Source organism: Odontesthes bonariensis, chromosome 16 (assembly GCF_027942865.1).
Source record: "Odontesthes bonariensis isolate fOdoBon6 chromosome 16, fOdoBon6.hap1, whole genome shotgun sequence".
NCBI classification, from domain to species: Eukaryota; Metazoa; Chordata; class Actinopteri; order Atheriniformes; family Atherinopsidae; genus Odontesthes; species Odontesthes bonariensis.
This window is the reverse complement of record NC_134521.1, coordinates 24,398,140-24,418,855: the sequence shown is the minus strand read 5'-3', so window position 1 is coordinate 24,418,855 and position 20,716 is coordinate 24,398,140. Positions and strand designations below refer to the sequence as shown.

The following is a 20,716-nucleotide window of genomic DNA, read 5'->3' as shown; positions in this document are numbered from 1 at the left end:
TGCTCAACTTCCTAAGCTCATTTCCCCAGAATTTAGAGGGTTCACTTCAGTGTGGGCATGGTGTCTGTGTTTGTGGTGCATTCTGCAGCATTATGGCTTTGCTAGCCACTCTGAGTTCCATCACATGACCGCTCCTTCTGTCAACTCATTGGAATTTATTTTAGACAGATCAACAGTGTGAACATGCAAAGCACGTCTTTGCAGAGAATGAGGAATAGAGAAAAGAGGGATCAAGCAAGAGACACAGAAGTGGGTGTATGGGCTGGAAAAAGATGTGAAAAAGCATACAAATGCAAAGAAACGGGTGCAGAATGAAGAAAAAGATTTGTTTTAAGCAGAGAAAACTCTGCAGGAATTGGAGAGGGGTGTATTTTGAGTGGTGGAGGGAGAGGGAGAGGGAGAAGGAGGGAGAGATTGCGGCGCAGCTCAGTCACGAGTTCTGGAAGAGTCATATGACTGGCAGTCACATGCTGCTGAACTCTGTGTACATACCTCACACTGCACTGCAGCAGACACGCACACACACACATTTACACACACACCCATGTGCATACTCCAACAAGCACTCAGGAGTGGCTTTGCAAGCATGTGTTGGTGCTACAAAATAACTTGGATGAATGAGAGAAGATATGAAATGTACAAAGTTATCTGCACAGACTGTTACTGTGTATCTGAAAGTACCAATTACCTCTCTTGCTGTCTGCTTGTTTTCCTGTTTCTGCTCCCATTCCCTCTTTGAAATGGGATGCAACAGTAGTTTCATGTGAGCCATTAGAGCTGAGCAAAAAAAGCACACACACACGCACACGCACGCACGCTCACACACACCCTCTCTCTCCCTTTCCCACCCTCCCAAACGCATTCCTCTTCAATAGGCTGCCAAGTTAAGAAGGCACATGACTCGGGCCGATTGAGCTCACATTGCTGTTAGTTAGCTGTTTACCTCTGGGTTAGGTTTCTGTGGTTACTGACCCACACAGTATGAGTTCATTACATTTTTTCCATTAAAACGTTTGTCTTCTCCTCAGGAACTATTAATTGTGATGCTACAAATTTTTTTTTCTATTGTTTATTTTTTATTTATTTTTCAGTTTAACACAGGGCTGCATAACAGAGATCCGCCCCCCTCCCTACAATAAAGTGGTCTTGACTTTATCTGCTCCCACTCATGCAGATTGCTGCCACAAGTGTGGGCGCAAATTTACCAAAAGCCTAATACTTACATTTCTGATTATATGTAGGTAAATTCAACTCTTTTTCATTCATTGATTTTTGTTTGTAATTATTTACATAGATGAGCAGTTATTGCCAACAAAAAAACGGCTTAACTGTTGCTCAGTCAGGGCTGCACTTTGTCAAAAGGCAAGCTTCACTGTAGGCAAAAAAAAAAGACGAGCTGCTAATTTGCTTTATTCTTCCAAATCTTGTTGATATCCTTAATGAACTTGAATAAAGCAGTAGTGATTTATGCATTTGCAGTCACAAAAAGCAAGGACTATGCTTTAGAATAAGTTAAGTACTGTCTTTAAGGTCAGACGAAGTTGCGTTTATGACGGCTATTTTTGTTTTTAACCCACAGAGCACAGATGCCAGCCAGGTGAAGATGTTTGGGAAGTGCTGCCAGCTCCGTCCTACTGGAGGCAGCAGCAGTTCCCTCGACAGCTCCTCCTCCTGTACCTCTGAAACCAGAGAAACTAAGGAGCACGGCCTCCGCTTCCAGGTAATGCTCACAGACTGAGACCTGCGCGATCCATCCACTTAATCCCCTGCAGTTATGCATATGCATCGCTACACACTCACAGTTCATCTGCATTAGCAGCAAAGGGCATGTATGAGTCTTTGGGTCCATGAGGGATTATATTTAGTTTATTCTTTTTAAGGATTAAAAAGCATTAAAAGATTGCGCTCCTCGACAGGGTTCGAGGTGTTCGTCCGATGTGGTAATGCTTGGGGAGATGATGTTTGGCTCTGTAGCCATGAGCTACAAAGGTTCCACCCTCAAAATCCACCAGATCAGGTAAGAAAAGCATGACTGATTTCTCTCCTTAGAGGTGGTAATAAAATGGAATGGAAAGATGTTGGCAAATATTTATCATTAAGATGGGAGATGTAACATATTGGATGTTCCTATAACTAAAGAATTGTATGCAGGGGGAATAGGAGCAGGCCAGATGTAAAAGGCTTATATGCGTACATATGAACTGAGCTTTCATGCTGATAATCTTTGTCCCTGTGCTATCGTCATATCAGATCGCCACCTCAGCTTATGCTGAGTAAGGTTTTCACCGCCAGGACAGGAGGCAGTGTGTATGGCAGTCTCAACACGTAAGCACACACATGTGTCTGACTTATATTGCTTGTGGGGACTTTCCATTTGAAACAAAACAATCCCTCGTCGCGTTCTCTAACCTTAACCAACACAACTGAATGACTTACCTTAACTCTTACCATAAAACTAACCATGACCTTACTGTAACCCTGACCCTTAAACTGTCTTATCCCTTCAAAATGACCTTGTACCATGTAGAGAAAGGATTACTGAGCCCACATTCACTGGAAGTCCCCATAAGTTTGAATGTAGTTGCCCTCATTTGATAAATCTCTTTCCTGCCCCATCTGTCTTGTGTATGATGGATATTCAATGTGTCTATCTTAGTTAAGTAAACCTTCATTCTATGTCTTCCTCTGCGCTTAAGGACTTTTCCTCCATAATAGCCTAGATGCTGTATTTAGAAACTAGTCAAGATGAACAGTAAATAATTATGTTGTAATTTATTGAAACATTTAATTCCTCACTTTCGTCTTTGCCCTCCACAGGTTACAAGACAGCCTGGAGTTCATTGGACAGGACAGCAACACCATAAAGCCTGATCAAAACACAGGGCCAAACAGTCTCCTAGGGAACATAGGTAACCATAGCAACCCAGTAACCTATCGAACTTTCTTGATTCACTAGTGATTGTCCCTCTGTAGCCTCTGAGTTTACAGAATTTTTGGTGAAAGCGGATTAATTGTGTAAAGACGACACTCAGATTATTTTGTTAGAAATAACTCTATAATATAAAGTGTAAATAGTTTAGCTTTTTGTTTCTCTTTTTTCGCAGTTGAAGTATTTTGTCTGTTGCAGGTGTTTTTTACCCTTTACTTTAGGACCATTTAACATTCTTGTTTTGGTACAAACAATCTGTGCTGACAAGACTCGATCTGCCCTCCTCCTCCTCTTGTGAGGAGTTAAAGGATTGAATAGGCCTCGAAGCCTCAGGATTTCTGAGCAGATCGGCTGAATCGATTCTTCTGTCAACGCTTGTGCTGCTTCTGTAAACCTCATGACTGTATTTGTCACTGGTGGTGAAACTTTTTATCAGTTTATTTTTAGGTACAGCGAGTTTACAGACAGACTCGAAGAGTATGAAATACAGCTATTAGAAAGTAAATTATAAAAAAAACCTTTTTATCAAAGGAGAAATCGCACATCTCTTACTGCACTTGCTCTCTGTCTCTCACAGAAAAAAAAACAAAAAAAAGTTCTCAGCATCAGAGCTGAAACCCTGCCCTCATAAATGAATGACAACAATTCGGATTAGCTGTATTCTTTGGAAGTGATACCAGCTCTATTGTCTCGTCTCTGACCAGCAGAGGATTTCATCGTCATTTCTTTCCAGACTAGAAATCTCCTGTAACTAACAAGATGGTCGGAGAGCAGGATGGAGCCAGCTTTCCCTCTTCTTCATTCACTAATCATGATTCATGTTTTTGTCTCTTTTCCCCTCTTTTTCTCTTGAACATTTCTGTTTATGCTGTACAGGATTTTCTCAGCTCTGCAGCCCTCGACGGGCCTTCTCTGAACAGGGCCCGCTGCGCCTCATCAAGAGCGCATCTTTCTTTTCAGGTTGGCCCTTCAAACTGGCTGCAGTTGCTGTTTGCCAGTTGCATGTGTGTGTAGAGGCTGTAGTTGGCGTATTCTGAGTTATTGTTGAGGATGTGACTCTCAGCGGGTGCATGCCTGTGTGGTGAATCTTACACTGGAGGGGGTAGCGGTTGTAGTCAAAGCACGCAATAGCACGGCATGCTGCAAATGACCTGGGTCACATTATTGCTGCTGAAGAAATTCTTTCATGAGGTTTACATCGGACATCTTTAAAAAGATGATGGATGATTTGGGCCGGTCCGAACAATTGGTTAAGAAGAAGGTGCCAACTCTTGTTTGTCGTTTGGGGTTGAACACTGAACTTCCACTTTGTAAATCATGGAGGAAATGCATAGTTTCAGACATCTACCTCTTTTCTTTTCTAATGTCTATTCAAACAACTTCAGCCATAAAGTTTTCTCAAGCCAGTAAAATCTGACCCAGGTGTGTTGCACACAAATGAATTGCATGGGGGTTAACTGGTGTTGGTTGCTGTAGTATTTAGTCATTTTCTTGCAGCTTCTTCTCCTTTTTTTTGTTATTCACTGACATACTTTGACCATGTCTGCAGCATTCCTGCAGCGCTTTAAGGCTTTTTATCCAGGGGGGCAGTTGCATTTTAAGTTTTCTGGTTTCTTTATGAACATATATATGGTTAAAACGGAGAACACTCTTATGAAAATAATAATGACACTCACATTCATGTAATCAGACAGACTGTTGTTGGTCACTGGGCAACCTCACTAAAACAACTAGTTATGAAATGAATTCACTACTTAACTTTCTCTGCAGACGTTTTCTCAGCTTTTCAGAGATGGAGGTTAAAGGTTACGTTGCCGGCTCCTGACCATAACAAACCTCTGTGGTTACAGCAGTTGTGTTCGTACCCGTAATGCAACAATCGCTGCACAGTTCCCGCAGTGGATCTGTGTGTTCTCTTTGTGTAATTTCTGATTGACTCTGTGAAGTTGAGGCCTTGCTGTCTGATTCTCGAGTCCTTTATTGTTTAGCCACTGATGACGGTTGCTTTTGACTTTTGTACCTTCAGATCTATTGATATGCTGGTGAATGAATTTAGGGCTCTGACAGTTCTGCAAGATAGATCGGACTATATTCATTCTGAGCTAAATTGCCTCAAGTGTCCTTACCTCTCTCTTTCACATGGAGGGTAAAAACCCTCTGCCTTTGCTTTTGTAAACTAGTGAGCCTTCCTCTGCGTCACGCTTCCTACTCACTGTTTATTCATTCGTAAATCAAATGAAATCAAATTTATTTGTATAGCACATTTCATGTACAAACAATATAAAGTGCTTTACATAAAATAAAAGCATTGCAGCAGGGAGTGGAAGAAGCATTATCGTACATTGCTATGCTATTGTAGCTCTACCAGTAAGGCAGTGTCCGTATGGTCATGAGTCTTGTGTAAAATGAGGGTGTGGGTTTATTCATGTGCTGAATTTGTACTTTACACACCTGTTTGTTATCAGATGAAGAATCAATGTTTTTCTTTTTTTTTTTTAACCTGGAATAGAAGGACTTGAGAATACACAAACTGACTCTGTTGGAGAAAGATCTAGCAGCAGCAGTAGTAGCAGTTGTTGTTTTTAGTGACCGTAATTGAGTTGTTGAGCAACAGCCTATTACAACAGAAATGCTTTTTGCCTTATTTGTTTTGCCTTTGATACTTCCTCTTGTTGGAGTTGCAAAACAATGGGTGCACAAACAACTGAAGGATCAATCAGTAATGGCCTTTAGTCTTCAGCAGTAGTTGAATGTTTGGGAATGTTGAGGATGTGTGGAATATCCCAGCACTACAATCCTGACTATATTTTGCACATCTTGAGCTCCATTTTGTTATTTACATTGTTCTGCTTTTCACAAATTTTTTTTTTTTTTTTCTTCTCCTCCTTCCTACTTTCTCATCTTGTGACTGAACCCCTGGCTTTCCGGCTTCCACATCTTCTTCAACCTTCTTTCCTGCAGGCCACAGTCACCCCATGGACATGCCCGGCCGAGGTCTTTACGACGAAAGGGACAGTGGAATCGCCAGGTCAGGTACGTTAATGAGACTAGCAGCCAAAGCCTGGATTGACCTACACTCAGCGCAGCTTTCAGTCCAACAGCTGAGCTTTGAATTGTGCTTAGATTCTATTCTTTGAAAGGAAAGAAAGATAGGCAACGGAACAAAGAACATCAGTAGTATGTTTGCGACTTCAAAACATCACAGATTCCTAAAAAAAAAAGTCGATATCTGGTTCTCGTGATATGGACTTGACCGAACATGCATGATGCAACGAACGAGTGTATTTTTATTTCACAAGCACTTCCTGTGTCCAGGTGCTTGAGCTGCTTTAACTTGACCGATCAAGGTCGAGACTTTGACAGTTACAAAACTACCAGGCAACTTTAGCCTGTGATGTCTCACCTTTACTAACACATGTCCACACAAACACATGCATACAGTTTGCCCTTCACGAATAGGACTCCCATGCTGATAGGGATGTTTGAAAAGAGTCCTTACCACTCACAGGAAAATGATGCAGGCTGGAAGAGGGTGGTGAGATCTTAACACGTGCCCTGGGGACTGGGAAACCTTGTCCTGTGGAAACTGACCTCTGGCCCCCCCTCAACACCAGTCACATGCTGAAGATTAAATATAGCAGCTTTTAAAACCTACTACTAGTAAATGAACTTCTAATTTAAGCATCGTTCTGTGATCTTTCTGCCACCCCACACTGTGTTTGAGCTGAAGAGTTCTTTTGACACTCACTCACCCGAGTCCCTCTATAACACAGTCTCCTTCTGTCTACCTCATTAGCATAGTTTCCTCTCGTGCATCATTCACATTCATCTTGCACATTTTTTTAAAGTCCCCCCCCCCACCCCCCAGTCGCTTCACACATGGACACAAGATCACACACAATCAAGATGGTTCCATTTGACCATTTATCGGTGCCTGCTGCCTGGGTGGTAAATTACCCAGCGATCAGTGGCCTGCACTGTGCGTCTGTATGTAGGTTGTCATTATCATGCCAAGTCTGGTGTAAAGGCAGGTGGCCCAACAACTGCAGCATGTGACCGTAAGGTAGCTGATATCGGATCTCACACGAAAGCTGTTCAGTAATCAGACGCAGTGTTTAGAAAAAAGGGGAGAAGACGTGTGAGGATCACTTTTTGAGTTTGCTGCAATTCTTTGCCCTCCAAGTGGTTTTTCTTTGTCTCATTAAGAACACTTAATGTCCTTCATTCTGTCTCAGTCTGTGTGTGAGAACGATGTGTCATTGAGAATGAGTAACCCTACACACTTGTTGTCTGACTCACTCTTGTCCTTTTACTCTGCTGTCACCCACCATTCCCTCCATCTGTTCCCTAACCCTCCTCTGTGTACCTCCTACTTTTTCTTGTTCTCTTCATTTGCCTTTATTAATCTCTCTTTTTTTTCTCTCTCTCTTTTCCAACCCACCATGTGTCCTTTCAGCCTCTCTGAGCAGCCTGTTGATCACTCCCTACCCGTCCCCCGGCTCCTCCTTGACAAGCAGCTGCGCCTCGAGCTACCAGCGCCGATGGCTCCGCAGTCAAACCACCAGCCTGGAGAATGGTGTCTTCCCTCGATGGTGAGGCGCAAAAGTATCATGCATACAAACACACCTTTTGAACCCATCTCAAAGAAACATGAAAAGAAACACAAGTTTTTCTTTGCCCAAACAAGTGAAGATGAATGTCTTCATTAATTCATTTGACAATGGTTATCAATCACTGGTTAGCTTTGGAAAATATTTTCTGTACGATATAGACCAAAACAAATTAGCATCAACAATTAATTGATGGATTCATTGTTCAGATCTTAAATGGCCACACTGTTATACATTTAAAATGTTAAGCAGACTTCCCATCAGTCACACTCACACTCACAGACTCTCTCTGCCTTTTCACCCTCTTCAGGGCCTCTGTCTGGCTTTTGTAAAGTTTATCCTGCACGAACTTCCTCAGAATTCAGCAGGCAGCTGGGAAAATGACACACTGCTGCTACGTGTTCATAACTGTGCTTCCAAATGCACATTTCTGTGACTTAGACAGGATGCTGTGTTGTCCTGATACTATAAACTCTGAGTGCACTAATCCTGCAGTTCAACATGACCAAAGAATCTTCACATTTTGTGTTTTAAAGATGGAAGAGTTGTTTTTTTTTTTCTTCCACTTCCTTAACTCTAACCTTCGTGTTATTACACGCTGCAAAAGTACACTAAATTCCCTTTTGTGGATCCATAACAAATTGGGTTTGTGAGATTTTACAAAAGACGAGTGAGAACTTTATGGGCCAAAGTACCAGGATTCAGATTTGCATATCAAGACTGTTGCCTTTTTGCTCTTGCCTGTGCTCAGACGTTGAAACCCTGTTCACTGTGTTCTGATCAGGTCGGTGGAGGAGAGCTTCAACATGTCCGATGAAAGCGGGGGTCCGAGCCTCGGCGCCGCCCGAAAGAAGAAGATTGCCATCGGAGTCATTTTCACGCTGTCCCCCAACCCCGAGGAGAACAGCCGCTTCCAAGATTTCTTCTTCTCTCACTTCCCTCTCTTTGAAAGCCACATGAACAAACTCAAGAGCTCCATCGAGCAGGTAAATGAACGCAGATGTGCAAATAATTTGCACTCATGTTGTTATGTTATCTGACATCATGTTCCTGATTTACACTATAGAGATGAGCCTGCCAGTGAGGTGTACACACTGTGGCACTGACGAACAAAATGCAAACCTTATACCCTTTGCTGCTGTAATGAGTAGAGTTGCTGTCAGATTGATTCGTCAAGCGTCATACTTTGTATATCTGTGGTTCTTTTTACTGGTGTGTGTTGTTGGCACTGTCCAGCTCTGGATGACTTCCAGAGCTGGACAGAGCTCCCCCCCTTTCCCTTCTCCCTCACAAATTCCTTAGTTTGGCAGCCTCCGTGCCAAATATATAAAAGTGCATGTGTGTTGTGTCACTCTCAAGGCCATGAAGATGAGTCGGCGGTCAGCTGATGCCAGCCAGAGAGCTTTGGCCTACAGCCGAATGGTGGATGGGCTCAACGAGTTCAGGTTGGACAGCAACTCGCACACACTCACACTGACACAGAAATGAATCTATGGTTTTTCTCTTTTCTCTTAATTCTTTTTGAGGAGCGATTCTGCCAAGCACAATCACTCACAGCTTTCACAAACCACATTGGTCTGTGTTTTTACTGCATGTTAATTAGCAAACTCTCCCTGTTCACCAAAGACAGCCTTGTCATTAAGTTTCTATGTACTGTAGTCAGAGACTCATTCTCTCCCTGGGTACATAGCAAACTGTCTGCATCATGGAAACTCAGGAAAAGATGTGACATTTAAAATCTGTGCCCAGGGAGTGGATGCAGCTTTTGAATAGGATGTATCACCATAAAATTGGACTAATTCATCTGTATCATAACATCTGGATTGTCAGGATTTTCAGGATATTCTCCTCTTTGGGCAGGATATGATGCAAATAGGCTGGTGCCATTTGGTGGGTAATAAAAGACCTGTAAATATGGGCACGTGGCTGCTGCACGGGAATAGGAAACAGGAATAGGAAAAGGCCACATGTAAAATAACTGAGGCTGCCTAAAGAGATTCTGTTCTTCCTGTAAGGTTACTGATGCAGTGAGCTCTATTGTCCCATCAATCCATGTTTCACAAGCTCTCACCTTTATTAGCAAGGATAATGTAATGCTCCCAGTTGGTTTTCTTTGCTCTTTTCAGTAATTATTAGAACAATTAAAAATGTGCATGCCGAGTCTAGTAAGAGACGTTCCTTCATGATAAAGGAATGTTAAAGAAAGGAAGGAACACTCTGTTCCCTACCTGAGCTGAGCTGACCATTGCATTGTAACCACATTGCATGCTGGACATTCTTTCTTTCTTTAGAGCTCTGGTTTTTATTTAGACCCGCAGAAACGTCAGTTCTAAGAGGAATTAATATTTATTTGTGGTGACATGAATTACGAAGTCATAAATTTGTACTCATTAGGGTGCATAATTGAGTGAATGTTTATGTTTGTATGCATGAGAGATGCTCGCCAGAGTTGCATGGCTGTTAAGTGCCCATAAAACACACAAACCTCTGATTGTGCGAGCACATGCCTGTATCCACCGCTACTTTCACTTGCCACATACGTGCTGACAGGCAGTTCCCTGTTTGAGGTCTCTGCATTGCTGCAGTCATATGCCCGTTGACACTTGGCCTCAGCAACCCAAGCCTCCTGAGCGGCAACCCTATCTACCTCATACACTGGTCACAAGCAAGCACCAGAATAGTAAACAGTATGCAAGCGCCAGCAGGAGAAACACCAGTGCCCTGGACGAATGGAATATCTGTGAGATCTCCCCTCCAGACAGCAGTTAGATCTAAGCGGTGCCACCTTTGCCATTAAGAGGTTTTGACTTCATGGAACATTACAGAAGGAAACTGGAAGAAATTCCTTTCCTAAATGCTGATGTGGCTTTGACGTAGTTGGAGGGCGGGCATGCACACATGTTGGCAAAGATAAGCTGCTCACTTAGCAGAGGCATGTGTACATAAAAGTCACACCAGCCTGCTCTGGGGTCATGTTAGGACTTGTGCTTGGTGTATGAGTGGGAGTTGTAAGTGAAAGCTTAAGTAACCAGTGTTTGACCCTAATTCCCATTTGAATACATTTACATAAAGTTAAGATGAAACTCTTCTCCTGTGAAGCACTTTGGTGTTAAAGTAAGCAGCCACCTCCGTCTATTTGTCTTTGTTTCAGCTCACTTCATGCTCATATCAGCCACTGAACCTAAGCTAAAAGGGTGATCACAGCTAAAACGGAAATGCCATCTTATTTATTTTGATCAGAAAATTCCCTTGTATGCACTCAGGTTCCTTCTTCCTGAGCACCAGTGATACAAGTAAAACTGTTGATGAGTGCAATGAAATTGGAGCGTTTTATTGACAATAACTGCGTTGCTAAACTTGCAATATTTACGAGGGTCTTCAAGTTGCTTTATAAAACAGCACTTTGCAAAACCAGGCACTTTAAATGGGATCAGAAATGTTGCCGGCCATAGTGAGGTCATTTAAATGCAACCCTCTCAGCCTGTCACATCAGTTTGTTCACAAATTGATTTATATCAGACTCGAGGCCTGTAAAGTTCACCTGAACGGCTGCTACGCATGTAGAGCTGGCTCGACACCAGACCTCTGCACGCTGGCAAACTCTTGGTGCCGACTGTACGCAACCACAGCAGGGTCAAGCGGGGGGGGGCTTAAAAAGTCACTGAAAAGTCAGCCTATTCATAAAACAGGAATAACTGACACGTCAAGCCATTTGATACTCCAGTTGGAAAACCGGATCATCTCTGCTGACGTAAAAAGTCAGACACAAGATCTCAGTTCCTTCTTTCTGGCTCCTGCCGTGCCCACCTTGTTTTGTTTCTGTGTCTGATGAATAAATCATTTTTAAGAAGTAGATTAGTCATGCTGGGATTTATTATCCAATGCTGGAGAAATTTGATGCCACGGCATGTTATCATTTACTGTCTGTTGTCTATTCTGAGACACTGGCCTTCATTAATCACATTAATGATAAATTTGCAAAGTCAAAATGAGCATGTTGTTTTCTTTCGATATTAATAGTTTCTGAATGACCTCAGTCAAAGAACTTGATGGAGAGGCTGTACTAATACCACTGTGTTTGTTCTTAAATGTCACTCATCGGGACTTTTAGCGAAGGTCACTTTAACTGTGTGACACCTGTGATTTCTCTCAGCTCGCAGCATGTCTTTATCTCTCATTTCACTGGCTTCTTTATAGGTCAGAGGTTGTGAGTTGACCTTGTTTACAATCCGGAATCCCCTGTCGCTTTGAGTAGAACCAAATCAGCCAGCACAGGGTTTTGCAACCTTTTCAGCAGGACCTAGAAGTCTCGGGACTGATCGCCGGAGCTGATTTAGTCTAGCAGGACTAGTTTGTTGTGTTGGCAGAAGATTGCATCGGCTTTTAGATAATCTTTACATCTTCAAATTATCAAAGCCTGCAGCCGCATTCCGTTTTTTTCCAAAATCTGCCACATTCATCATGTTGCAGAGGTTCCCCTCTGCCTCTGGGTGACAGCTTGGCCTCTGGCCGAGACATGTTCCTCAGCACCCAACGTTCCATGGAAACTCCAGTCCTTCTCAATGGACAAATGCTTCCACTGAGCCACACACAGATGTGCATGTACCCAAACACTGTACCAAGAGACGGGGTCGTGTATGTGCGTGCGTGCGCACACAGATTTGTCGGACTGTTACAAACACGCACAACGAGGGTCTCCCATGGGCTCACAGCAGACAGCAAAGCTCTGGGAACTGAGATCTCCTTTGTTTTCCCTGAGAGACAATAACGTGTCTGTTCTCTCTGTCTGTTTTTCTCCCCCCCCCCCCCCCCCCCCCCTCATTCCCTTTTATTTTCTGTCTCCATTCCTTCTCCCACTTTCATCCCTCGTTTTGTCTCCATACCTCATCTCCAGGATGACCATCTGCGACCTCTACACAATGCCCCGCGTAGCCGAGCCCGTCTGGTTGACTATGATGTCTGGAGCGTCGGAGAAAAACCAGCTCTGCGGTCACTTCATGAGGGAGCTCTCCCTACTGATGGAGCAGGCCTCCAAGAACCAGTTGAGTGTCTGCTAATGCTCACACCTATGTACACTTACCAAATTTTTCTAAAAGTGCCACAAAAACCTCACAAGCCTCTATGGGTTGTTTCCTGTGCTGGGATCAAAAGAAATACATTTCAAACTATCACATCAAATATTGATCAAAGAATGTTTTCAGTTTTTCTTTTGCCACGTAAACCCACCAGCAGTGGGTTCGACTCTTTCTAAGCTGAAAAGCAGTGACAAAAACAGATGTGAATCAAAGGAGCTCTTGGTTATAAAGAAAATGTTCCACATGCACTCTTTCGTGAACCTTAACAGCTGGTCCTTCAGTGTCAACCTTATCAACAGACATGCAGATTCACATGCACTATTCATTCTGTCCCGCACAAACGCCTTTCTTACACTTTCGAACACACTTGCTGGCACTCACACTGACTGCTTCACCCTCTTTGCATCTATTTGTCTGCCTTAAGAAGAGCTGTGAATGAGAAGATCCCTGCCAGTCTCGAACTGCTTATTGTTGCCGTTACAAAGCCACGTCAAACCACTGCTAATTGTACATGTATGAATTGGTAGCAAGGCCTTTATTGAACATTGCCATTAGATTCAGTACAGATGATTTAAGTAGCATTCACCACATAGAACTGAATTTATACATCAAATAGACCTGTGAGATAGGTTTTACAAAATGTTTTTTTTTATCCTGAAGCTTTTATTCAATTGTCGATTATAGCATTGCAACAAAGTTCTTATTATCTGTCAAGCTGACAGTGTCTTAAATGAATAAATGGTCGATGCAAGTTCTTATAGCACAAGTTGATACCTTTCATGTTTTGTCTGAAAATGGTTTCAGACCGAAATATAATTAATTGTTTTCTCAATCAAACTGGGGATGAAAATTCAAACACGAGCAACGGAAAATCCATGTAAAAAAAAAAAGACGCCGCAGTGCCTCTGAAGCTTTATTATTGAAGTTTTTTTAAAATGAGTTTGACTAGTTGTTTTTATAATCATTTTACAGCCCCATTATACTGAATTGTCCAAGGTGTGTCTCTGCAGAGAGTGACTCTCTGCACGCTCACCAACCATAGGCTGGGAATAGAAAGTGTGTCTCCGAAGCAACCATTTGTTTTCCATATGGGTCTCATTTCTTGGGAACTCCACCACTGTGGGTTAACACAACCTCCTCGCAGCTACACACACATACTATTGACTCACTGAAGCATCGTGTTTGAGTGTTCTCATCAGAGTTCCCATGAATGATGGCTGCCTCTGTCACAACTGTGTTCTGGCACGTGGTGAAACTAAACTTCCATTCCTGTGTTGAGTCATGCGACAGGAAGGGAAGTAGACAGAACTGAGAAGTGACTCGTACAGATAGTGTGTGTGTGTGTGTGTGTGTGTGTGCATGAGTGTGTCGCTTGTGTGTTTCTGTGTATGTGCTAGTCTGTTCAGAAAGGAAAAAGTCAAAGTTTTTACATTTAGTGACGGCAGATTTAATCACAGTGACACCAGACCAGGTGTCACCTAAGTAAATAAAGGAATTTCTCATAAATGGAAACCAGTGAGGAAGTTTCTGATATTCTTTTACTCTTTGCTGATCACGCTCTCTCTGAAATTCCAGATTCCTCCCCGCGTTATTGACCGCCATCCTGACCAATCATCTGGCCTGGGTGCCCACTGTCATGCCCAATGGGCAGCCTCCAATTAAGATCTTCCTTGAGAAACACTCCTCCAAGAGTGTTGACATGCTGGCAAAGTCGCATCCCTACAACCCCCTCTGGGCACAGCTCGGTGAGACTGTCAAACACAAGTGCACACACACACAATTATTCCATTTTGTGTCAAATGTAAACCCGTGTTCAGTTTTTTTGTTTTTCTTGGCTGCAACTAGATATTGTGTATTATTGATATAGGGAGACAAGTTAGGACAAGACTATTTTCTCTACATGCAACAAAATGAAGTCCTCTGTGTCTATTGGCAAGCTGCGTGTGTATTCCTGTGTTTAACCTTTAGAAGAAATGCGGATGTGATAGGTTAGCCATTTTTAAATGCAGATGTGATCCCTCTGAAGTTGCTCTAATGATGTGAAAGTTAGCGTTTTGCAGCAAAGCAAACTGTATTTGTGAAAATCAAGAGTTTTGTTTCGGTTAAGTATTTTTCTGATACATGTAACAGGTTTACATTGCAAGTAACATCCTGCAAATAAAAACTTAAGAAGCCTTTTTTAAAGACTGTATATATTCACATTTTTAGAAAGTGAATCAATGCTGACACCTATTGTTCACAACTGAGAACTGCAGTGACGTCATCAAAAAAGAGGCAAAGAGATTATCAACAAGAATGATGTTATTAAAGCGTGAGCAGCTTTATTTAAAACAGTTAAATGGACGTTAGCAACTTTATGGCATTGAAAGTCTTGATTAACTTTGTTAATCTCTGTGTATCTGTTTTTTAGGGGACCTCTATGGGGCCATTGGGTCACCGGTGCGGCTGTCCAGGACAGTGGTGGTTGGCCGCAAACAGGAGCTGGTGCAGAGACTCCTCTATATCCTTACTTACTTCATCCGCTGCTCAGAGCTGATGGAGACTCACATGCTGGACAGTGCTGAGGATGAGGCCATCGTCATGCCTGGCTCCCTAATCACCACCTCCCTCAGGAAGGGGGAGGTGGAGGACTCGGACTATGTCCTCGTAACCGTCCATAGACCCAGCGGGGACTACCTGTCCCAAGGGGCCCACAGCCAACAGACTGAGGCTGAAGACAGCAGCTATCCTTCAGACAACAGCCTTCAGAGCAGCACATGCACAGACAATGAGGTGGAGCACAGGTCTCGGGAGCCACCCAAAGAGGAAGAAGAGGATGAAGAAGATGAGGAGGACAGCAGTGAGAGTCAAGGGTCGAGAAGCAGTGTACTTCAGTCGGGGCCCACCAAGGGCACGATTCCCATTATCAGGACTCAAGAAGGAGCTGAACCCAGGGAGCTGTGCAGGGAGTCCAGCAGCCCGCTGGTATCTGAGGCACGGCTGGAGACGGCGCTGTGCGTTGGATCCGCCTCACCCAGGGAGCAGGGCTGTGTGCTGGATGCAGAGACCAAAGGCGACTCGAAACATGTCCCATCTATACCTACAACATATACATTAAGTGCATCCCTAACTCCTGTCACCACAGACGGTAAAAGTGCGGTTGAGGCTGAGGTGGAAGCTCCAGTGGGAAACCAGCCCAACAAAGTGCTGGCTCATCAGCCTTTGGGGATCCCTTTGGAGATCCCTTTGGAGAAAAAGCCCCCTGACAAAAACCTGGTTGCTGCAGTTCCGCTACCAGTTCTACCAGGAAACACCATGACCAGGCCCATGGTTTTAACTTCAACAGAGGAAGAAGAGCCAGCAACAAAAGTCACTTTCCAGATCGGAGACTCCATGTCTCCTGAGTCCGACACAGAAAGCCGCAGAAGAAAGGTGGAAGAGGATTTCAAAAAGCACAAGAAGGACACGTATTCGCTTCATCTGCAGCTGCTGCATCAGCAACAGCAACAACAACAACATCACCAAGAGCAACATTATCATCTGCAAAGAGGAGCACATTCAAAGACCACCAACATCTGTGCAACGGAGGACCAAACTAAACAGACCAAGGCAACTCCAGCTCTGCAGCGGGTGTCCAGCAAGATGCCCCAGTGGAGTGTGAACTGTGAGGATGATTTCGACGAGTATTTCAGCTTGGAGAACCCGGTGGAGACGAGGACTATAGATGCTGTTGCCAAACAACAGGAGGCTAGAACCACGGACAATATGCACAAACATTTTCTAAACACCTCGGGGGATCACAGCTTTCAGAGTGCAGTACGAGCTCAGGGTTTGGGCATCTGCTTAGGTTCAGGTAGTGTTGAGATGGGGTCCAGCAGAAAGGGAGACGCTTTGTCAGATATCCGAAGGAGATGCAGGTGTGGTTCTACGGACTCCTCAGACACCTGCTGCTGCAGGAGCTGTCCTGTTGAGCAGGACAAGGACCTTGTGATGTCTGTCCCTGTTCCTCACGACGGATGCAACAACAGTGGCAAGGACCAAAAGTGCAAGGTGGCACCCGTCAGTGACTGGGAAATACCACGCAATGAGAGCTCCGACAGTGCGCTGGGAGACAGTGAAAGTGAGGAGACTGAAGACTGGCAGGAGGAAGTGCTGGTTCCTTTTCCAGGGTGAGTACATGATGCATATACACACCTCGCATACCTTCTCTTACTGCTCAGAAAGTTGCTATGAAGTATTCTATACAATATAATCCTTTTTAGAACAAAAGAAAAAAAATCTTCTGTTGTCTGTTTGATCTAAAGGTCAAAGTTGGTGGAGAACTACTCGAAGCCTAACATTGCCAATTTTGGCCGGTCTCTCTTTGGAGGATACTGTCCCTCTTACGTGCCAGACTTCGTACTGCAGGGGATGCCCAGTGATGAGAAGCTACGGCAAAGCCTCATGACTGAATTAACTCATGCTGTTCAGGTAAAGAAAATAAAGAATTTTATTTTCCATGAAAACTTGAGTGCATCTGATTCTGGAGCATAGGACGCCACGCACCGTGGGAGGTCTCGTATCTCATTGTTCACACGAGGGCTGTCACAGAATATTCTACACTCGAATATATATTAAAATAGGTTTTGAAAACAGACATTCGGAGGTGAAAATGAATATTCGAATGTGGAAAATCACACATCCGCTTTGTGAGTGGGCCCCAGAAATATGAAAAGCCCCGTCTGGAAATACTTCGGATTCTGGTCGGTTGATGGAAAGATTGTGGAGCCTCGAGACAAAGTCGTATGTAAGCTTTGTAAGCTACAGTTGGCTTATCATTCGACCACCAGCAACACGAGGTTACATCTTGAAAATAATATATAATATATGAAAGTCCAACTAAACAGCCACGTCTCGACACTTATTTTGCACCGCCTGCCACAAGCTCTTTGTTGGCAGCACGACAAGAGGCCTGCACGCAGGCTCATATTTCGCTCATATGGAAGGACATGAGACCGATCAGTGTATTAGTTTGTCCTGTTATTGATGTAATGCTGTCATCGCCTGGCAGTCTGGCTGATTGAAAGCCCCCAGATGCAGCGGACGCAATGCACCCCAGATGCGTATGCAAAAAAACTACAGAACTATTGGAATATCTGTAGTTTTTGTTTATTTTTTTTTTTTTAGAGGGAATATTCGAACGTAATTTTTGAGCAATTTTGACAGCCCAAGTTCACACATATGTTTTTGTCGTTTGTAGCATCCAGTGCTAGATGAGCCCATAGCCGAGGCCGTCTGCATTATAGCAGACACAGACAAGTGGACAGTGCAGGTGGCCAGCAGTCAGAGACGAGCCACAGATGTCAACAAGCTGGGGAAAGAAGTCCTGGTGTCCAGCCTGGTCTCCAGCTTATTGCAGTCCACTCATCAGCTCTACAAACTCAACCTCTCGCCTAACTTTGTACGTTACAGCCGTTTTTTTTGTTTGTGATGTCTCAACAAAGTAAATCATGTCATGGCTGTCAATGCGCCTGCATACATTCATCGACACTTTCTGTTTAACCACCCATGCTCTTGCACCTCTCCACTTTAGTGCATAATGCACCTTGAAGACCGTCTGCAGGAGATCTACTTTAAGAGCAAGATGCTTGCTGAGTATCTGAAGGGCCAGACGAGAGTCCATGTGAAGGAGCTGGGCATGGTCTTAGGGTGAGCAGTCAAATGGACTTTCAATTCAGTTGTATTTAGTTTAGGGGAAAAAAAGCAGTCGCCAACTAAAAGCTGAACATTTCTCAGGGATTATAGATGTTTTAAATTCCTGTGCTATAAAAATAATTTGCCTTTTTATTTTTTTCTATTTTTTTTTTACACGTGTGTGAACAGCAAAACGTTCAACCTTCAGTCGGGCATATTGACGGTGCCTTGATCTGATTTATTTCTCTGCTCTTTTGTCTTTGCAGAATTGAGTCCAGTGACCTGCCCCTGTTGGCTGCGGTGGCCAGCACTCACTCCCCTTACGTTGCCCAGATCTTACTATGAGACTGCACCGGCGCTGAGGTCCACAGCGGCGAGTCGCCCGAGGAGACCAGTCAGACCCAGGTGGTGCCACTCCAGCCCCCAAACGGCCATCCATGCGCCCTAACATGGCATCTGATTTGTGCGCCTGGCCTGTTCCGTCTTGAACCCGAGTCGTGCAGGTTTTCGTGCACCACAGTCGCAACCAGAACGGACAAGTGCCGCAATTGCTTCCGACTTTGGAGCGATGTGGATATTGCACCACAGGGTGGAGGCAGAGACCATCGATGGAGCAAAGCTCATGATGACTGAAGCGCCTCTGAAATGACCTGAATGTTTCTTTTAAAACAGGACTTTCTTATTTTTTTTTGGAAACAAAAGCCAAAGACTTTCATTTTTTTTTTCCAGGTGTAATTGACATTTTATGATACTTACAGAGTAGGAAAAACGAGTTTTATTTCTCCAACCACTTTCTTTACTGATACAATCTTAAACATGTTCGTACAAAGCGATGGACTCTTTGTTCAAAGGAAATGGCTGAACTTTTTAAAAATTTAGTGTTGAGGTAAATATACCCAAGAATTATCAATCCCATGCCAGTAATGCAGTTTTATTTATCTTCACGTGTTTGTTTACAGTTCAGATTTCCCTCAGATAACTCCGCTTTTTAGTTGTTTGGCTAAATGAGGTGCCCACCTATCTTAAAAAAAAAAATCTTTCTTTTAATTCTAATAGTCATCGTCAATTATTGTCTTTTTTTTTTTTTTCCTTTGTGGCGGAAATCAACGCTCGCTGTGATTTTTAGTTCCACAAACTGGTTTTTAAATGGCTTAAAGTGGCTTTGACATTCTTATCATAGGTACAGCACTACCTCAGACCTTCACATGGGCAGCGGGTGAGTTACAGTTGCCCCATTTAAAAATAAATAAATAACAAATAAAAACAAACCCTGAGGTAAACTTTAGAAAATATTTTGTTCAGAAGATTGTCAACTGTGCAGAGACTCTACGCTGTGTTTGAAAAAGGGAAGGCTGTTTGATACTTTGAAAATGGAACAAAAACATATTTTTGCATCACATTGTGATCAAGAAGGGTCCCTTTATACTGTGGAAAAGCTTCTACCTGCATTGTCTGTGTACTATACAACCAAAATGCTGAAGTATTTTCCCACTTTTATAGCTCCGGCTTCTTTGTATGATGTTTACGGCTTCGGTGTTTGCTGCAGAAAGATGACGAGAGGACCGCGATGGGCCTTATCATGCGTGGGTGTGTGTACTTGTTAACGCTATTTTTTAATTTAAAAAATTTTTTTTTTTTAATTAAAAATGGAAAAAAAGAAGGAAAATAAACTACCACAGGCCAACTCTCCTTTTGCCATGGAAGCAGAGTCTGATATGCGGAGCATAAGATGGAGGGTTCATTGCTTTCATATCTTGTGAACCTCTTCCACTATAAAGGTGGACACAATTTAATTTTTATCTCGTGTTTTTTGGGGGGATTTAAAGAATCTCACCCAAGACACATGCTCGTATCCAGTGCTTCGGCAATGCCCTGTGCTTCTAACCCAGCAGATGTACCTCAGTTCCAAGGAGGCTGCTTTCATTTGAATCCCATAACCGATCCCAAAAATCTCCCTGAGATTTAAAAAAGGGAAATGACATTGTTCCTGTTTCCAGACAGCGGTAACAACTCTCACTGTAACCCTGAGAACGGGACAGCATTTCTCCATGAAGTCAAATCGCACCCCTGAATATGATCCAAGTCTTAATTGAGAAGTGGCACAAGTGCTTCACATTTCTTCAGAGCTTACTTTGCTTTCTAAGCTGATAAATACATGCTTATTTGTACTGAGGATGGGCTTCTGTATAAGCCTACGTTTTGTACAAGCCAGCCACTATGTTTAAAAGATATGGATTTATATATATATATCTGCTTTTCTCTCTTTGTAAATAAATAAATTATTTAGTTGCCTGTAAGTGTAACGGTTCGTGTAAACTGTACATATTCAGAGTATTTCCACACATTTGTACAGAATGTCTTTTAAGAATTGTCACCTCAAATAATTTTCTTTTTTCCCGATTTTCTGGGAATGTTGTGCAATAAAGATGCTGAGAATTTGAGCCCGTGAA

General features: G+C 43.2%; 1 protein-coding gene across 3 annotated transcripts in view; it reads left to right on the top strand.

Annotated features, from left to right (window-relative positions):
- Positions 1 to 20,716, top strand: part of fnip1 (folliculin interacting protein 1) — a 33,928-nt gene extending 13,212 nt beyond the window's left edge. For 2 of the 3 annotated variants that reach the window (XM_075486670.1, XM_075486671.1), the window contains exons 3-18: positions 1,580 to 1,720; positions 1,917 to 2,017; positions 2,251 to 2,325; positions 2,818 to 2,909; positions 3,806 to 3,889; positions 5,891 to 5,962; positions 7,386 to 7,521; positions 8,324 to 8,525; positions 8,899 to 8,984; positions 12,434 to 12,580; positions 14,190 to 14,359; positions 15,025 to 16,762; positions 16,898 to 17,063; positions 17,833 to 18,033; positions 18,166 to 18,281; positions 18,533 to 20,716. In XM_075486670.1, the coding sequence (XP_075342785.1) occupies positions 1,580 to 1,720; positions 1,917 to 2,017; positions 2,251 to 2,325; positions 2,818 to 2,909; positions 3,806 to 3,889; positions 5,891 to 5,962; positions 7,386 to 7,521; positions 8,324 to 8,525; positions 8,899 to 8,984; positions 12,434 to 12,580; positions 14,190 to 14,359; positions 15,025 to 16,762; positions 16,898 to 17,063; positions 17,833 to 18,033; positions 18,166 to 18,281; positions 18,533 to 18,611 (3,606 nt within the window). In that variant the 3' untranslated portion in view covers positions 18,612 to 20,716. The remainder of the gene's footprint in view (positions 1 to 1,579; positions 1,721 to 1,916; positions 2,018 to 2,250; positions 2,326 to 2,817; positions 2,910 to 3,805; positions 3,890 to 5,890; positions 5,963 to 7,385; positions 7,522 to 8,323; positions 8,526 to 8,898; positions 8,985 to 12,433; positions 12,581 to 14,189; positions 14,360 to 15,024; positions 16,763 to 16,897; positions 17,064 to 17,832; positions 18,034 to 18,165; positions 18,282 to 18,532) is intronic. The other variant, XM_075486672.1, reaches the window with a different exon arrangement.